Genomic DNA, 18,483 nt, shown 5'->3' with positions numbered 1-18,483 from the left:
CAAAGAAGACATTTGGCATTTGTTTTTTAGGGATTGGCTGGCTTCACTTAGCATAATCTGCTCTAATGCCATCCATTTCCCTCCAAATTCTATGATTTTATCATTTTTTAATGCAGAGTAATACTCCATTGTGTATAAATGCCACATTTTTTTTATCCATTCATCTATTGAAGGGCATCTAGGTTGGTTCCACAGTCTTGCTATTGTGAATTGTTCTGCTATGAACATCGATGTAGCAGTGTCCCTGTAGCATGCTCTTTTTAGGTCTTTAGGGAATAGACCCAGGAGGGGAATAGCTGGGTCAAATGGTGGTTCCATTCCCAGCTTTCCAAGAAATCTCCATACTGCTTTCCAAATTGGTTGCACCAATTTGCAGTCCCACCAACAATGAACAAGTGTACCCTTTTCCCCACATCCTCTCCAGCACTTGTTGTTGTTTGACTTCCTAATGGCTGCCAATCTTACTGGAGTGAGATGGTATCTTAGGGTGGTTTTGATTTGCATTTCTCTGACTGCTAGCGACGTTGAGCATTTTTTCATGTACTTGTTGATTGATTGTATGTCCTCCTCTGAGAAGTGTCTGTTCAGGTCCTTGGCCCATTTGTTGATTGGGTTATTTGTTATCTTATTGTCTAAGTTTTTGAGTTCTTTGTATACTCTGGATATTAGGGCTCTATCTGAAGTGTGAGGAGTAAAGATTTGTTCCCAGGATGTAGGCTACCTATCTACCTCTCTTATTGTTTCTTTTGCTGAGAAAAAACTTTTTAGTTTCTATTCTTTTAATGAATGAGCTCAATGCTGTGAACTTTCCTGTTAGAACTCTTGTCATAGCATTCCAGAGATTTTGAGATGTTCTTCCACTATTCTCATTTACTTCTAAGTATTTTTTTATTTCATCCCAGATTTCTGCTATCCATGGATCATTCAGTAGAATACTATTTAGTTTCCAGGTATTAGCGTACCTTGTATTTTTTACTGTATTGTTGCTTTCTAGTTCCATTCCATTATGATCTGATAGAATGCAGGGTCTTATATCTCTCTCTCTCTCTCTCTCTCTCTCTCTCTCTTTTGGTACTTACTAAGCCTTGCTTTGTGGCCTAGAATGTGGTCTACTGTAGAAAAGGTTCCATGTGCTGCTGAGAATAAGTTATATTCAATCATTGATGGATATATATTCTATATATGTCTCTTAAACCAAATTATTATATATTTTTTAGTTCTGTAATTTCTTTATTTCGTTTTTGTTTGTATGATCTATCTACTGTTGAGAGAGGTATGTTAAAGTCAGCCAGTATTATTGTGTTGTGGTCTCTTTGATTCCTGATATTGAGTAGGGTTTGTTTGATGGCCATATATGATCCATTATTTGGGGCATAAATATTTCTGACTGCTATTTCTTATTGTTCTTTGATTCCTTTAAACAGTATGAAATGGCCTTCTTTGTCCCTTCTGATTAAATTTGATTTGAAGCCCACTTTATCTGATATGAGAATAGAAACTCCTTATTGTTTATTAGGTCCATGTCAATGATATGTTTTTTCCCATCTGTCTGTGGATGTCTTTGCCTATGAGGTGAGTCTCTGGAGATAGCATGTTATTGGGTCTTCATTTTAAATCCAGTCTGCAAGCCCAGGTGTTTTTTGGTTGATGATTTTAAACTATTTACACTTAAATGTTGTTATTGAGAGATGTTTTTTATAGCCTCTCATTTTTATTTATTTCTAGTTTTTAAAATTTGAAATAGATTCTCCTTTGATTGACTATTCTTTCAGTGTAGCTTATTTCCCTTCTAGTTTTACTTTTTATTCTCTATTTCTTCTCCATGTAATATTTTATTAAGTATGTTTTATTGTGCTTGTTTTCTACTTGTGATTTTTAAACTTGTTTATTGTGGAATGTTTTTACTTCATTTTCAAATCTATAGCTTAATTTTGCTTAGTATAGTATTCTTGGTTAGCATCCTTTTTCTTTCATAGGTTGGTACATATTATTCCAAGATCTACTAACTTTTAGTGTCTGGGATGAAAATTCAGCTGAGATCTGTATTGGTTTCTCTCTAAATGTACCAGTTGTTCTTCTCTAGCAGCCCTTAAAATTCTATCCTTAATCTGTATGTTAGGTCTGTTGTAATTTTGTATGTTTGGAGTGCTGTATGCTTCCTGTATTTGGTTTTTAATTTCATTCTTTAGGTTTGGGAAAATTTCTGCCATTCTTTCATTGAGAAGATCGTGCCTTTTTTTTAGTTGTTTTTTAGAGCCTTCATCAATCCTGAGGAATCTTAAATTTGGCCTTTTCATGTTATCCCATACTTCTTGAAAGTTCAGTTCATGTTATTCTATTAATATCTTTTTTCCATGATCAACATATTTTCCAGATCATATATTTTGTTTTCATTGCCTGAAATTCAATCTTCCAAGTGGTCTAGTTTATTGATGCTTTCCATTGGATTTTTTATTTCATTTATTGATTGCTTCATTTTGAGCATTTTTGATTGATTCTTCTTCAGAATCTCTATTTTCTTATTGACGTGATCTTTCACTACTTGTATTTTCTCTGATTTTACTCCTTACATTGTCATTTTTTTTTAACTCATAGATCTGTTTAACCATAACCTTTCTACATTTCTTCTCTGACATTTCCTCCACTGTGGTGTCAGTGAAGTCTTTGTTGATGTATTCTGTGTTGTTTGGGATGGTTTGTTCCCTTGCTTTTTCATATTTTTTTATCTACCCATCTATCTTTATGGATTTTTAATTGTGGAGTTTTTACCCTACCCTACCCTATAGTGTCCCTGCATGTTCTACCACCTCATAGATTATGGGGAAAACAAATAATAGCATCAACCTATGCAAATAATATATATATATATAATATTAGTTTGCACAATAAGCAGCAATAGTATTAGCAGTTTTCATTGGTAAAAGGGTAAATGATAAAAAATTATATCTGGCATAAAATTTGACAATAGGTTTTGTTAATTATTAATATTAATTATTAATGCTGTTGCATTGGTGGTTGGGATTTGGCATTATATAAACCTATATTGTTAAGACATGTGAAGGATAACTTTAAGAGACAATGAGATATAAATTGCAAACACTTTTCAACCCTCCTATAAATATGAAAAATGCTGTGGTGATGTAGGATGTGTTGGTTTTGAGCTGGGAGGAGAAGAAACAGAAGCAAAAATTTAAAGGAAAAGTGAAAATGGGAATAGTAGAATTTGACTGTTATCAAAAGAAAATAAGAGCGGGAAACAAGGGAAATAAAGTAGTCAGAAAGATAATAAAAACGAAAATTAAAATATACTAACCAAAATCTTTAATCCTCAAAAAACAGAACAGGGAAAAATAACTAACTTTTTAAAAAAAGAGGCTAGAAATGAGAAGACAGAAACATATAACATATGCATATGTATAATTGTTCTTGAATAAGTTGGTACACATTTAAAAAAGAAAAGAAAAGAAAAGAAAAATCATGGTGAAAAGTTAAGAAGTTGTTTTCATTATGGTGGACAAAAAGTGAGAATACATGTTTTTTATCTGTGCTCAAGTGATTTTCTTTTCATTTCTTTTCAAGGTATGAATGAGTGTGGGAGTGTGAACCATGGGCTGTTGAGTTCTTCCTTTTTATTGTGTTGCTTACTGAGTTGCAAATTGGGGTTTAAGACTTCTTAACTTCCCTTCTTGGTAGAGTGGTGTGGGATGGAATGGGATAATCTGTTAGCTCCACTTCTAGGGTGTTTGCTGGATTCTGTTAAAGGAGTTCCCAAGGTGGAATTTCTGGGAATGGGGCTTAGGTTTAGTGAGGTTCCATGTGCTTTATGCATGGTGAATTGCCTGGTGGTGTTGAATTAACAATGCATCTCTAGAGCCCAGTAGATGCCAATCTATGTTGGGAGACTTGTACCCCAGGAATCTCCCCAGGGTTCCACTTGTGGGATGGGGAGCTTATCCTTGGCCACTTCTTTTGCTCTTGGATACTGCTCTTTCTGGCCTCCTGGGATCAATCTCTTGCCAAGCTCTGAGTGCTAAGTGCCAAGCTGGGTGTCAAAGTGGTGGACCGGGTAGTGGGAATTTTAATATTTAATTAAAATATTATAAAGAACAATCAGCAATTTTTTCTTTTCTTTCTTTCTTCCTTTCTTTCATTTCTTCCTTTCTTTCCTTTCTTTCCTTTCTTCCTTCCTTCCTTCCTTCCTTCCTTCCTTCCTTCCTTCCTTCCTTCCTTCCTTCCTTTCTTTCTTTCTTTCTTTCTTTCTTTCTTTCTTTCTTTCTTTCTTTCTTTCTTTCTTTCTTTCTCTACACTATCTGTGATCCAGGATTTAGCATACTTGGTAATATTTCAGATAATTTTTAACAAATGAATAAGGAGGTTAATAAATGCTCTTAAAATGGGAGCTATTTAATTCTATTTTAGAAAAAGCCACTGTGTTAATTGCTTGTAATGAGAATGATAGAGAAGCTGATAATAGTAAATATGGAACCAAAAATCCAAAATAATTTTAATATAATTATTTATCTTTCTTCATTTTAATTAATTGAACTATACATCTTTCATTGGAGCCCTGTGTGTAGATGAAACATTGAAATGGCAACCTAAAATTAGTAGGGCATTAGAACTTAGATTTATGAATAATTTTTACCAACCAGTAATTACTTAAAATTGGCTTACCATTTTATATAGTGTTTACTATGGTATTTACTATCTTTCCTATAATTTTATATTTTAAAAAAAAAACATGTTGGCATTTTGGAAATCATGAAACTTAATAAAAAAGACAGATTTTTAAAAATTAGCAAATAAAGCTCAGGTTATTAATAATGGATAATGAGATCTTTCTGCATAAAGTAGCAGCTTTGCAAATAAGAGAGATTACAATTATAATTTTATACTGGTTTCCCTTCACTTTACATTTTTTTAACTACTAAAAATAAAATCAGTAAAATATGAAGCCAATTGTACAGAGACAATTGTATTAAAACCTGCTTACAACATATTCGGTCATTTTTATAAAATAAATATGCTTGGTTTTGTGCTGGTATTGTTTTTTTCTGTTGCAATTATTTCTATTTATTGCTACTAATTTTTTTTTCATTCAGGTTATTTCACAGCTGAGGATCCTGGGCAGATCAGTAACAGCTGGTTGCAAATTTGATAGAGAAATCTGGTCTAATGAACTTTCTCCTGTCCTCAATCTGTGGAAGAAACTAAACCAGGTTAGTAATGGAATATTCTGATTATTTTTTCTTTTATTTTTCTGCACATCCTTTTTTCCCAGCTTCCTAAACCTGTGCTCTCCTCTTCTGCCCAAATACTGTAAGGATAACATTTCACATATTCCTCTCAAGTGATGCCTTTGATCTTTCTTCATATCAGTTCATATTCTAGTTAATAGTATTTATTCCATCTTTTGTAACCAAATTCATACAGGTTTTCAGTCCTATCCTTTAACATTTCATTTCTTGTGTTAATAGTTGGTAATATTTATTTTACCAGGACTCAGCTTCTTTTTACAGTTTCTAAGCCCAGTTCCAAATCGTTAAAAAAAAAAAAAGTAACTGTATTTTCTTATTTTCAAGGTTTATGCAATACTTGAAATGCATAAACATATGCATCCATATATATAAATTATGTATATACATATTATATAAATGGCTATTTTTTCTGAGAATAATATATTATTTTCTGTCTCTAAGTAAAAAAATAAGATGGTAATTGAATGATTTAAATAATTATGCACTTCTTTTTAAATAGCAAACTAATGGTAAAAGTTATCCTGATTATTTCAAAGAACTAATGTTACATGTTACAGATCTAATATACAATAAATAGATATCTATGGAAAATTTTCTTCTTCCTGAAATATAAGTAAATTGTTCCAATTTTCCGAGTTTGGGTGAGATTGAAGACTCCTGCATAGCTTTGTTGCCTTACTTCCTTTAAGTTTTTTCTATTTCCATACCTGAATTTGCCCTGGCCTCGTTGTTGGCCTTGTTGTTTTTAACCACATATTAGATCTGACATTTAAAAACAACTTTTATATCTATTTTTCACAAGAATACAGTAATGAGATTTTGCAAGAAGCAGCCCAAATTAGTGTGTGATTTTTTTTTTAACTAAGTCACTTCTGTTTGGACTATATTCTTGGAAATTGTGGCACTTCTGTGGTTAGTGAGTTATGTCATTAACATAGACCAAACACATTTGTGTCTTTCCATCATGTTAGAATTTATTGGATAATAATAAATTTACAGGCTACATAAATTTTAGTGGTGGCAGTTCATAGAATACTCACAGGTTATCTGATAGTCATAAGCTGGGCAATCACAAGTTCACTCAACACATATCAAACTTCAGAGGGGCGGGAGGGAGAGACAGTGAGTCAAAAAAGGTAAAGGGTTAAGACAGCTGTACTGGGCTATGAGCATTGATGGAGAGATGAATGCAAAATCAGAGTTACTGTAGATAGTCAGATAAGGTTTTTAAGGGACTACTTCTGCAGTTGTCAAAGCAGAGAGTCTGGACAGACAGATGGCAGTTTCAGTTTGTGTCTAAGTACTCCTTGATTGAGCTTGATAAGTTAGCATGTGTAAATTATTTGTCAATCTGTGTCTTATGGTTGTGCTGGGCAGATAGTGGTTGTTTACTTGTGCAAACGAGTTATAGAGTCATTCTACCTTTACACTTTTACTCAAAATGGAGTAGCTTATGGCAAACTACTGCTTTACAAAATGGAGTAACTTGGATTTAGGCACAGAAACTTGCCATTCTATACATCATGGAGAAACTGGGAGCAAGGCACAGCCTGCTTTCCATAACTTCCTAAATTGTCCATTGTGTGAAGTTTTGTGGGATGATTAGTTTAGACTTCCTTGCTCTACCTGCTTCTTTTATCTGATTTTATTGCTGTCCCATCCTAGCCTACTGTTAACACACATATATACCACCTTTGTAATTCTGAGAATTTTTTTTTAACACAAAGAAGACCATGAATAGGATTTCAAATTTAAATTATTTGCCTTCTAAAACCCAGCCCAAGAATTGTGACTCAAATTCTCTGCCTTTGCACAAACCCTCATTTTGAATATAGATAATAACCTATTATTCATCCTCTGTTGTTTGATTTATGTCAGGACGTACCCCCTCACTACACTAGTCCTACATACAGAGGAAAAGGGTGGAGTACAATATCAGAAAAACATTGTGGTAAACATGTATGCAGAAGCACAGATTATAGTGTATGTTGCTGAAAAATTTTATTTTGGGGGAAACACCATGGAAGAGGTCAGTAGACTTTCCACATGAGTAGTCATTCTCAAGTGGTAAGAATTGCAAGCTAAAACAAAATATTGAAGGGGAGGATAAAAGTAGATTTGAGTAATTTTCTGGACCCATTGATGTTTGACTACTTTGGCTTCTATTGTTTCTACTGAACTAGACATGTGTCCTTTGATAAATCTGGGAGCCACCACTTTTCAGTTTATCCTCCACATTCCTCTTAATTTTCTTTCTGTATCATCTAATGCATCTTTTTGAAAGCTCTTTTGATTACTTACGAATAAAACAAAGGGTCACATATTTAGCATGAACATTGGTGGTCTCATCCCAGTCAGGTTGACTGTCTTCTTTTGGTCCTCTTTGTACCATATGTCCAGTGTTTTTGTTGCTATTTTGTTTCTTTATTTTTAAAAGACCAGGCTCTTTTTCAGATTTTTATTCTTATATTTCCCTCTACATAGACTTACCTTCCTCTCTGTTGAAGTGGTTTTTTAATAATAATTTTATTATTTTTAAATAATAATAATATATTAATAATATTTTAATAATATTTTTAATAATGATGATGATAATCCTCCCTATTTTCTCAGAAATACCACTTTGTATCCATAGCTTTTCATATTTTCAAATTTTGTGGTAATAAAAATGAGGAAACTATTACCTGTTCAGAAGCAGCTCATGAAATATTTAATGTGTGAGTTCACAAAAATGGTGTATGTAAAAAAGATCAATTTTGCTCTATTTGCATTTTTTCTTATTACAAGAAGGCTCTCTTTAGATACCACTTGAATAGTTACCATTCCAATTTAATAGTTTTTTTCTTCATATGAAGCTACACAGAAGTTAAAGAATTACAAAATGAAAAAGATTATAAATTCATTCCCAAGATAAACTTCTTTTTTCCCACACCTTTATTGAGATAAAATTGAACTACAATAAAATGCACATATTTGAAGTTTGCAGTTTGATCAGTTTTGACATGTATATAACCAATGCAATCAGTATAAAAAGCATTTCCATTACTTTTTAAAATTTGAAGTCATGCAGATTGTGTTTTATGTATGACTTATTACATTAGAAACCAATCACCTTAAAATACATAGGACCTCACCCCCATGTCAACTATTTCAAAATTAAATGACACACCTATAACTATCAGAAGTCAAGGAAGAAAGCACAAGAAAAATAAATAAAAAATGCTTTGAACTAAGTGATTAAAAAAAAAGCTTAAAATATCAGGATTTCTGGGTTAAAAACAGTACTTAGGTGAACATTTCTAACTTAAAGTACTTGTATCAAAGTGAAGCTAGAATAACAAATTATTTTCAAATTATGTAGTAATTTGGAAAGTAATAAGGAAAAATAAGAGGAGGAGCAGAATTATATTAGTAGAGGAGAAATAATACAGCTAAAATTTGATTAAAAAATAAACAAATCTACTCAAGAAAAAACAAAGAACACAAAAGTTAATATCAATGGAAAGGAAGCTATCAAAATAAGCCTACAGATGCTAAAATATATTAAGGTAATATTACAATTGTATGTCAACATTTGTGATAGCTTACATAACATGGTCTATATTAGGGAAGGATTCATGTGCTGCTGAGAAGAAAGTGTATTTAGTTATTGATGGATGAAATATTCTATGTATGTCTGTTAAATCTGAATTATCAATTGTATTTTTTACTTCTATAGCTTCTTAGTTTTTGATTGGAGGAACTATCCATTGGTGACAGAGACATAGTATTGTGTGTGGTCTATTTGATTCTTGAAATTGAGACAGGTTGGTTTGATGTATGTAGATGCTCCATTGTTTGGGGCATAGATAGTTAGGATTGTTATATCTTGTTGATGTATAATTCCTTTAGGCAGTATGAAATGTCCTTCTTTGTCCCTTCTCATTAACATTGGCTTAGAGTCCACTCTGTCTGATATGAGGATAGAAACCCCTGCTTATTTACACTATCCTTGTGAGTGATGTTTTTTCCCCATCATTTCACCTTTATTCTGTGAATGTCTTTGTGAGATAAGTCTCTTGGAGACAGCATATTATTGTTGTTTTTTTTTTAAAAATCCAATCTGCCTTTCTGTATATTTTGATTGGTGAGTTTAGGCCATTAATGTTCGAGGTTATTATTGAGATGTGATTTGTATTCCCAGTCATTTGGATTTATTTCTAGTTTTTAATTTGATTTTATTTCTCCTTTGATTGACTTTTCTTTAGTGTAATTGTAATTCCTCCTTTTGCTGGTTTTCACTTTTTTTTTTTCATTTCCTCCTCATGGAATATTTTGCTGAGAATGTTCTATAATCCAGAATTTCTAGTTGCAAATTATTTTAACTTTTGTTTATCATGAAAGGTTTTTATTTCATCTTCAAATCTGAAGCTTAATTTTGCTGGATATAAGATATAAGGAGTGAAATCAGAGATAAATTTCAGGAGGTGAAAGTAAACTTCAATAAAGAGAGATTATTTGGGCTAGGGATGTGGCTCAAGCGGTAACGAAATCGCCTGGTGTGCGCGGGGTGCTGGGTTCAATCCTCAGCACCACATAAAAATAAAATAAAGATGTTGTGTCCACCAAAAACTAAAAAAATAAATATTAAAAAATTCTCTCTCTCTCCCTCCACCCCTCTTTCTCTCTCTTTAAAAAAGAGATTATGAAAATAAATCAAGCAGAAATCCTCAAAATGAAGGGATAAAAAAAATTAAAACTTCAATGGAAAGTACAACCAACAGAATAAACTACTTGGAAGTCAGACCCATAGGCAACAAAGTCAAATGTATAGTCTTGAAAATCAAGTTGACTACACAGAGAAGATAGTAAGAAACCATAAACAGAACTTCCGAGAATTATGTGATAACATGAAAGGACCACTTTAATACTTATCAGGATAGAGGAAGGTGTGAAGATACAAACCAAAGGAATGAAAATCTTTTAAATGAAATAATATCAGGAATTTCCCAAACCTGAAAAATGAAATGAAAAATCAAATATAAGAGGCTTACAGGACACCAAAATGTACAAAATTACAACAGACCCACACCAAAAATGCCTAATATACAGAATAAGGTTAAGATTTTTAAAGGCTGTTCTGAGAGAGAAATATCAGATAACAAATAGGGGGAAACCCATTCAAATCTTAGCTGATTTCTCAACCCAGACCCTCAAAGCAAGGAGGTCCTGGAAGAACTCTATTTTGAAATGAAACACTAGAAAATTAATGAGACAAGAAGTACGGAGACTGAAATCAAACTCCACTTATAAAATAAACTTTGAAGGATCATAAGTTCAAGTCCAGCCTCAACAACTTTGCAAGACCCTATCTCAAAATAAAAATGATCTAGGGGTATAACTCAGAGATAGAGTGACCCGGGTTGAATCCTCAGTATCTCCTCCACACACACATACTTATAATTTTTAGTTTAGTATAATTTATCATTATTCATTTAAAAACCATAGTGGTCAGATAAAATACAAAAGTTAGTAAAATAGAGCAGAAATAAATTATTTTTACCATTAAGTCTAAATTTGTAAAGCATGGACTAATGAACTGTACTACCTAGTCTAAAATTCCACTTTGCACATGATAATTAGCTCTTTGCCTAGTTACTGGCTCTGTGAAATAGAGAAAATGGATTGTTATAACAACTAGAGTTAATACTTGTAAAGAAAGCACTTAGAACTGTGCCTACTATATGTTAAATACCCTACAAATATTAACTATTGTTAATTCACATCTAAAAGATAATATTGGGGTGGAATTGTTATGGGGTCTTTCTATATTCTGGAAATTTAATATCTCTTTGTTAACTAAATAATGAATCTAGAGGAGTAGCATAATTTTTTCTAGTGTTTATCTTAAAGATGTAATTAACAAAGATGCTTATCCTAATTAGGTAAAAGAACACATTTCTATACAGATCCAAGCCTAGATTAATATGTTGGGTCACTTCAAAAATCTAATTAAATTATACAATAAGGGAGTTTTCAACTGCAGAGGAACAGAAGAGTTTTAAATTAATTCTCTAGGAAGAATAATGATCATTACTTTTAATGAATAATTAACATGAGTTCTAGATAAGCATTATTTTAGTGTGTTTCTATTGTGTTTAAATGCACAATATTTTATAATACACGTGTGCTGTGGTTCTGGTCAATTAGTTGCTCGGCTACCTTGTTGTGGGATGGTAGAGATGTAGAATCAACACACAGGAGTTGGTGAGTTCTATGTTGAAGCTCCTGGCTATCAGTTTCCTGGCTTGGCAGCTAAGGATATGGTTTCACTAAGGGCTTGCTGGAGCAGAGCATCCCATCCTGCAGGCATTTCTATCAGGCCTGATGGAGAGTAGATTCTTTAAGCACTCCAAGCTGCTCATAGCTGCTAGCTGTTAGCTGTAAACTGAAAGTTATTCCAACACACTTGTATGTGTCTGAGTGGGGTTGTGTCTAGACTGATCAGACTTGAGTTTTCTTTAAATGTGATTGCAGGGACTATAATTGTTAGAAAAATTTTTAGTCTTGTCATTTTTTCACTAAATAGATTTGGAGAGGAAATTTTAAATAATTTTTAATATATAATTTTGATAAGTTTTTAAAATCATTTTTGTGAGTCAGAATAATAGGACACTTACATTTTCATATTAAGGAAATAGAAATCCAGGGTTTTTCCTTGATATTTTCTTGATTAGAGCTTTATAATTATACATAATTGTTGGATTCATCCTGACAAACTCAGACAGGTATAGAATGTGGTTTCAATTTGTGATCCCCCTTTTCCTTCTCCCTTTTCTCCCCCGTCCTTCCTCCTCTCCCCTGTTCTCTCTCCTCTACCAGACTTCCTTAGGCTTGTCTACTTATTTATATTTGATTGGTTCTTTTTCTTTATGCATAAAGGTTAAAATCCCTGTGGTATATTTATATATGCACATAAGATTTTTTAAATAATAAATTCTGCATTGCTTGACCTTACCATCCCTCCACTCTACCTCTTAATCTTCTTTACATTACTGATCTTCCTTTACATTTATTATATCCTATCCTTCTAATCTTTTTTCCTTTATTTTGCTCTAGCTTCTGCATATGAAAAAACATTCAACTTTTGAGTTCTTGAGTTTGGCTTAATTTCACTTAGGATGATATTCTCCATTTCCATAAATTTACCAGCAAATGCCATAATTTCATTCTTTATGGCTGAGCACTTAATGATCTCCATTACCATTTATGTTATTGCAAATGACAGGATTTCATCCTGGTTTTTTTTTATGGTTGAATAGTTTTCTACTGTATATGTGTGTACCACATTTTCTTTATTTATTCATCCATTGATAAACACTTAAATTAGTTCCATTTCTTGGATACTGTGAGTACAGTTGTAATGAACATGGGAGCATAGATGTCTCTTTGACACACTAATTTTAGTTACTTGGATATATTACCAATTAGTGGGATAAATAAATCATATCAAAGTTTTAGTTTTAATATTTGGGAAACCTTCATATGTTTTTCATAATGGTTATACTAACTACATTCCTATCAACAGTGTACATGAGTTTACTTTTCTCCACATCCTCACCAGCACTTGTTATTTTTAGTCTTTTTGATAATAGTCTTGCTGGGATGAGGTGATAACCTCATTGTGGTTTTGTTTTTCATTTTCCTGTGTATTGATGGTGTTGAGCATATATCTGCTGGTTATTTTCGTATGTCGTCTTTTGGCAAATACCTACTTAAGACTCTTGCACATTTTCAATCAGGTTGTGTTGCTACTTATATTCAGGAGTTAGTTATGTGTTCTAGAAATTATCTCCTTGTAAAATGGTTCAAATATTTTCTCTCATTCTCTAGGTTATCTCTTGGTTCTGTTTGTTTCTTTGCCATTGGAAGCTTTTTAGTCTATAAGTAATCCCATTTATACCTTTTTGCTTTTGCTTTTTCCTTGTGCTTTTGGGGTCTTGTTCAAAAAATCCTTACCCATTCCATTGTCCTGAATTATTTCCTTCTAGATGTTTTGTAGTTTCACATATTATATTTGAGTCTTTAATTAGTTTTGAGTTGATATTTGTAACTGGTGAATGATAAAAGTTTAGTTTCACTCTTTTGCATGTGGATTTCCAGTTTTCCAGGTACTTTTATCCAAATTATGCTTTTAGCACCTTTGTCAAAAATCAGTTGGCTGTAAATACCAATTTAGATACTCTATTTTGTTCCATTGGTCTCTGTGTGTTTTTATTGCCAGTACCATGCTTTGTGAACTACCCTGGTGTAGCTTTGTAGTATGTTTTGAAGTCAGGTATTATAATGCCTCCTGTTCGTTTACTCAAGATAATTTTGACAATTTGGTTCCATATAAATTTTAGGATTATTTTTTTCTAATTCTGGGAAGAATGTCTTAGTGTTTTCACAGGGATTGCATTGTATTAATTGATTACTTTGGGTAGTATGGACATTTTAACAATATTGATTCTTTCAATCTATGAATACAGGCGGTTTTTCTTCTTTTTTGGTGTCCTCTTCAGTTTTCTTTATAATGAAATGTTTTATAATTTTCTTTATAAAGATCTTTCAAGTCCTTAGTTACATTTATTCTTAGGTATATGTGTTTTGCATATTTGTATAAACACCCACATATTTTGTAGTTTTAGTAAAGGGAATAGCTTTCTACAATTTTTATTTTAGATAATTCACTATTGGCATATAGCAGCATCACTGATTTTTGTATCTTAATATTGTGTCCTGTATCTTTTTTTTTAAAGAGAGAGTGAGAGAGGAGAGGAGAGAGAGAGAGAGAGAGAGAGAGAGAGAGAGAGAGAGAGAGAGAGAGAGAGAATTTTTTTTTAATATTTATTTTTTAGTTCTCGGCGGACACAACACCCCTGCTGGTATGTGGTGCCGAGGATCGAACCCAGGCCGCACGCATGCCAGGCGAGCGTGCCACCGCTTGAGCCACATCCCCAGCCCCTGTGTCCTGCATCTTTAATGAATTTATTCATTAGTTTTAATAGTTTTGGTGAAAATAGTGACAGTTTGGCTTCCAATTTGGATGTCCTTTCTTTCTTTCTTTCTTTCTTTCTTTCTTTCTTTCTTTCTTTCTTTCTTTCTTTCTCTTGCCTGATTGTTCTAGCTAGGATGTTCAGCAGCATAGCATGTTGGTTGAAAGTAGACATTTGGACATTTTTATCTTACTCCAGATCTTAGAAATCTTTCAACTTTTCCCCATTTTGTATAACGTTAGCTATTGTGACTTATTATGTTGAGATGTATTCCTTGTGTGCCTAATTTGTCAATATTTTTATAATGAAGGAATGTTGAATTTTATCAAATTCTTTTTCTGAATCTATGAAGATGATAATATAGTTTTTGTCCTTTGTTCTATTAATGTGGTGTAACAGACTTATTGATTTGCATATGGTGAACCATCCTATATTCCTGGAGAGAATCCCACTTGATCCTACTGCATAATCTTTTTTATGTACTATCGGATTCAGTTTGTTAGTATTTTGTTGAGAACTTTTTGCATCTGTGTCCATTAAGGATATTAGGCTATAGTTTTCTCTTTTGTCTTGCCCTTATCTGGTTTGTTACCAGGTTATTTGCTGATCTTGTAGAATGTGTTTGGAAGAATTCCTTCCATTTCTGTATCTTTGGAATAACTTAAGGAGAATTGGCATCGGTCTTCTTTAAATGTTTAGTAGAATTCAGCAGGGTAGTCCTTTGTTTTGGGGCTTTTCTTCGATGGGAGACTATTACTGATTCATCCTCTTGCTTGTTATTGGTCTGGTTAGGTTTTCTATTGTTTCATGATTCAGTCTCACTTAGTTTTAAGAATGTAGGAATGTGTCAATTTCTTCTAGGTTATCAAATTTGTAGACATATAGTTGTTCATATTAATCTCTAATGATACTTTTTAATTTTGAGGTATTAGTTGTAATGTCTTGTTTTCATCTGAGTCTTGTCTCTCTTAGACTAGTTAAGGATTTGTCTATTTTGTTTTATCTTTTTGAAAGACTGACTCTTTGTTTTGTTGATCTTTTGCACTGTTTTTGATCTTCATATAATTTATTCCTGCTCTGATTTTTAGTTTTTCTAATAATTTTGCATTTAGTTCCTTCATGTTTGTCTAGTTTCATAGATATAGGGATAGGTTATTTGAGATATACTTTTTTGATGTAACCTTACTGCTTAGTTCTATTTTTGCTGCATTCCATATGTTTGGATATGTTAGTCTCCATTTTCATTTGTTTTAAGAAATTTAACTTCCTTCTTATTTTCTTCTTTGATCCAAAAATAATGTTTAATTTTCTTATATTTGTATAATTTCCACTTTTTATTGTTATTGAATTCTAGTTTTATTGCATTGTGGTCAGGAAAGATACTTGATAAAATTTTAGTTATTTAAATTTGTTTAGACTTGTTTTATAGACTTATGAACCATGCTGGAGAATATTTCATGTGCTGATTAGAAAATGTATATTTGACAGCTATTGGGTGAGTATTCTGTAGATAACTCTTTGTTCCATTGGGTCTAGCATGCAATATAATTCTGTTTCTTTATTGATTTCCCATGTGAATGACCTATCTATTGCTGAAAGTGGGTTTTTAAAATACCCCACTACTACTGTATTAGATTCTCTTTCTCATTTTAGGTCTATTAATATTTACTTTATGTATTTGGATACATACTGTGAATTATTTCCTCTTGCTGAATTGACGTCTTTATAATTTTACAGTGACCTTCTTTTTACTGGTTTTCATTCAAAGTCTATTTTGTCCGACATAAGTATGGCTTCTCCTGTTTTCTTTTAGATTCCATTTGGATGGGATATCTTATTTCAATCTTTCAGTCTTTCTATGTCCTGAGAAGTGAAGTGAGTTTCTTGAAAATTATATATAATTAGGTGGGTCTTTATTCATCCATTCAGTCTCTCTGTGTCTTTTACTTGAATATCCATTTGAATTCAAGGTCTTACTATCAATAAGTAAGGCCTTACTATAGCCATTTATAGTTAATTTAGTTCTTTGTTTCTTAATGGTTTTATTTGTTGGTTATTTACTTTAGTAGTTGGTTTTTTGTTCCTTGTTTTTTTGTGTGTGCTTATCACAGATATTTGCATTGTGGTTACCTTGCGGCTTAGGAAAGGCATCCTTTGGTTATACAAAGCTAGTGAGAGAGGATAGAAATATAGCATGATCATAAAGAGAAAAAAACAAAAAACAAGAGAAAATATACTAAAATTATACTTGTACTCCATTATATTTTAAATATTTGATATTTCAATTGATCTATTTTCCCTCTTAACATATTAATGTAGTTATTATTGTTTTAACTTAAATTATTTTAGTCTTAGTACTGAAAATTAATGAATGGTTTATGTAACATACTTACAATATTAAAGCATCCTTATCTTCTTTACCGGTGAGTTTTTTATGTTCCCATGTTTTCTTCTTACTCAATAATGTCTTTATTTGAAGAAATTCCTTTAGCATTTCTTTCAGAAGAGATCTAGTAGAGATATATTCTCTTAGCTGTTCTTTTTCTGGAAATATTATAATCTTCATTTCTAAAAGATAACCTTGCCAGTTACAGTATTCTCAGTTGACTGATATATTATTGTTGTTGTTCAGTACTATAAAAATCTGACCATTCTCTACTGACCAGTAAGATTTCTGCTAAGAAGTCTGTGATTAGGTGAATTGGGACACCCTTCTGTATTATTTCTCTTCCCTTGTAGGCTCAAAAATCTTTCACTTTTGGATGTTTGATTATAAGATGTCTTACAGTGGCTTTGGTTGAATTAAATTTGACTGGTGACCTTTGACCTTCCTGTATCTGGATATTTATATCCTTCTCTAGGAATTTTTTTGTTATTGTTTCTTTGAATAAGCTTTCTAACCCTTTGACATTCTCAAATCGTTCTTGGACCCCAAGAACCTGAATATTTGCTCTCAATACTGTCCCACAATCCTCATAAGAGTAATTTTTCTTTTTTCAGCTCTGTGTATTTTCAGATAGCCTATCTTGTAGCTCACTTATTCTTTTCCTGTTTGATCTACCACACTAATGCCTTCTATTGTGTTTTAAATATTCCACTTTATTTTTCAGCTCAAGGATTTGTTTGATATTTTTTTAATTCTTGCATCTCCATGTTAAATTTCTGTTAAGAGTATTGAAATGTTTTTCTTTCTTTTCTTTTAAGCTCACTTTTCTTAAAACAGCTGTTTTAAAGTCTCTGAGAGGTCTTCCATAGTAATTACTCTCTGGTCAATTTCTGGTACCTTATTTTGATTATTAGGTGAGGTCATGATTTCTTAAACTCTTGATGTTTTTTGGCATTTGACATCCTCTGGGTATTGAAGGATTAGATATTTATTCTAGTCTTTTGAATCTGGCTTTGTGCTTGTCTTTCTAGAAATGCTAGGCATGCTATTCATTTTCTCTCTGCCTATAGTCACTTCCTCTGTTTCAGCACTATATGGCATCTGGGTCCAGATAGTTATTGCTGTATTACCACTGTTTCAGTATTAGAAGGCCACCTAAGCCCAGGTTTAGTCCCCAATACACTGTTGGTATATTGTTCAGAATGAGTCAGGAGAGTGCTTATAAAGAATAATCTGTCCCTACAAGCCTTTCTTTGGAGCTGGGGTAGGCCCAGATGCCTTGTCCATAGTTACCAGCCTATGGAGAGTTATGGGGGATACTAGACCAGCACCAGGTTCCTAAGTCATGCCTGTGGCCATCAGTGCTGCCAAGCTGTGTCATAACGTGAGTCAACAATCTGTGAAGACCCATCCAACACTGAGTTAGAACCAAGGTCTGCATTTCTATGGGCTCTCTATTGTTTAGGTGGATACCTGACCCGAGACTGCTTTAAACAGGGGTAGGGAATAGTAAGTAACTGAAATGTAAGTCTGATAGACTAAGGCCACTTGTCTTCTCCTAGCATGGGAGCTATTAAAGAGACTCCATCTGCAGACAGACCTGGGGATGGGAACCATTAGGATCTTCTCATGTTAGTTTCACCAGCCCAGCACCAAGTTCCAGAACAAAGTCTTGTGCTTACTTTGCTCACTACTGTGCTTAGGAACTGTAGTCTTGGAAAGAGGACAGTTGTGTTTCAGGCCCACACCAAGGCTAGAGATGACATATGCCCCACAGGTTCACAGGTTTCTGCCTGATGCTGGGGCAAGTATAGAGTTTCTA

General features: G+C 32.9%; 1 protein-coding gene across 2 annotated transcripts in view; it reads left to right on the top strand.

The window, feature by feature from the left end:
- DYNC2H1 (dynein cytoplasmic 2 heavy chain 1) overlaps positions 1-18,483 on the top strand; it is a 387,437-nt gene that overhangs the window by 297,465 nt on the left and 71,489 nt on the right. For both annotated transcript variants that reach the window (XM_081279719.1, XM_081279718.1), the window contains one exon: positions 5,103-5,219. In XM_081279719.1, the coding sequence (XP_081135845.1) occupies positions 5,103-5,219 (117 nt within the window). The remainder of the gene's footprint in view (positions 1-5,102; positions 5,220-18,483) is intronic.

The sequence above is a fragment of the Spermophilus citellus genome (assembly GCF_964194105.1).
Source record: "Spermophilus citellus genome assembly, chromosome: 2".
Lineage (NCBI taxonomy): Eukaryota > Metazoa > Chordata > Mammalia > Rodentia > Sciuridae > Spermophilus > Spermophilus citellus.
Note: the sequence above shows the minus strand (reverse complement) of the source record. Positions and strands in the feature narration are given on the sequence as shown.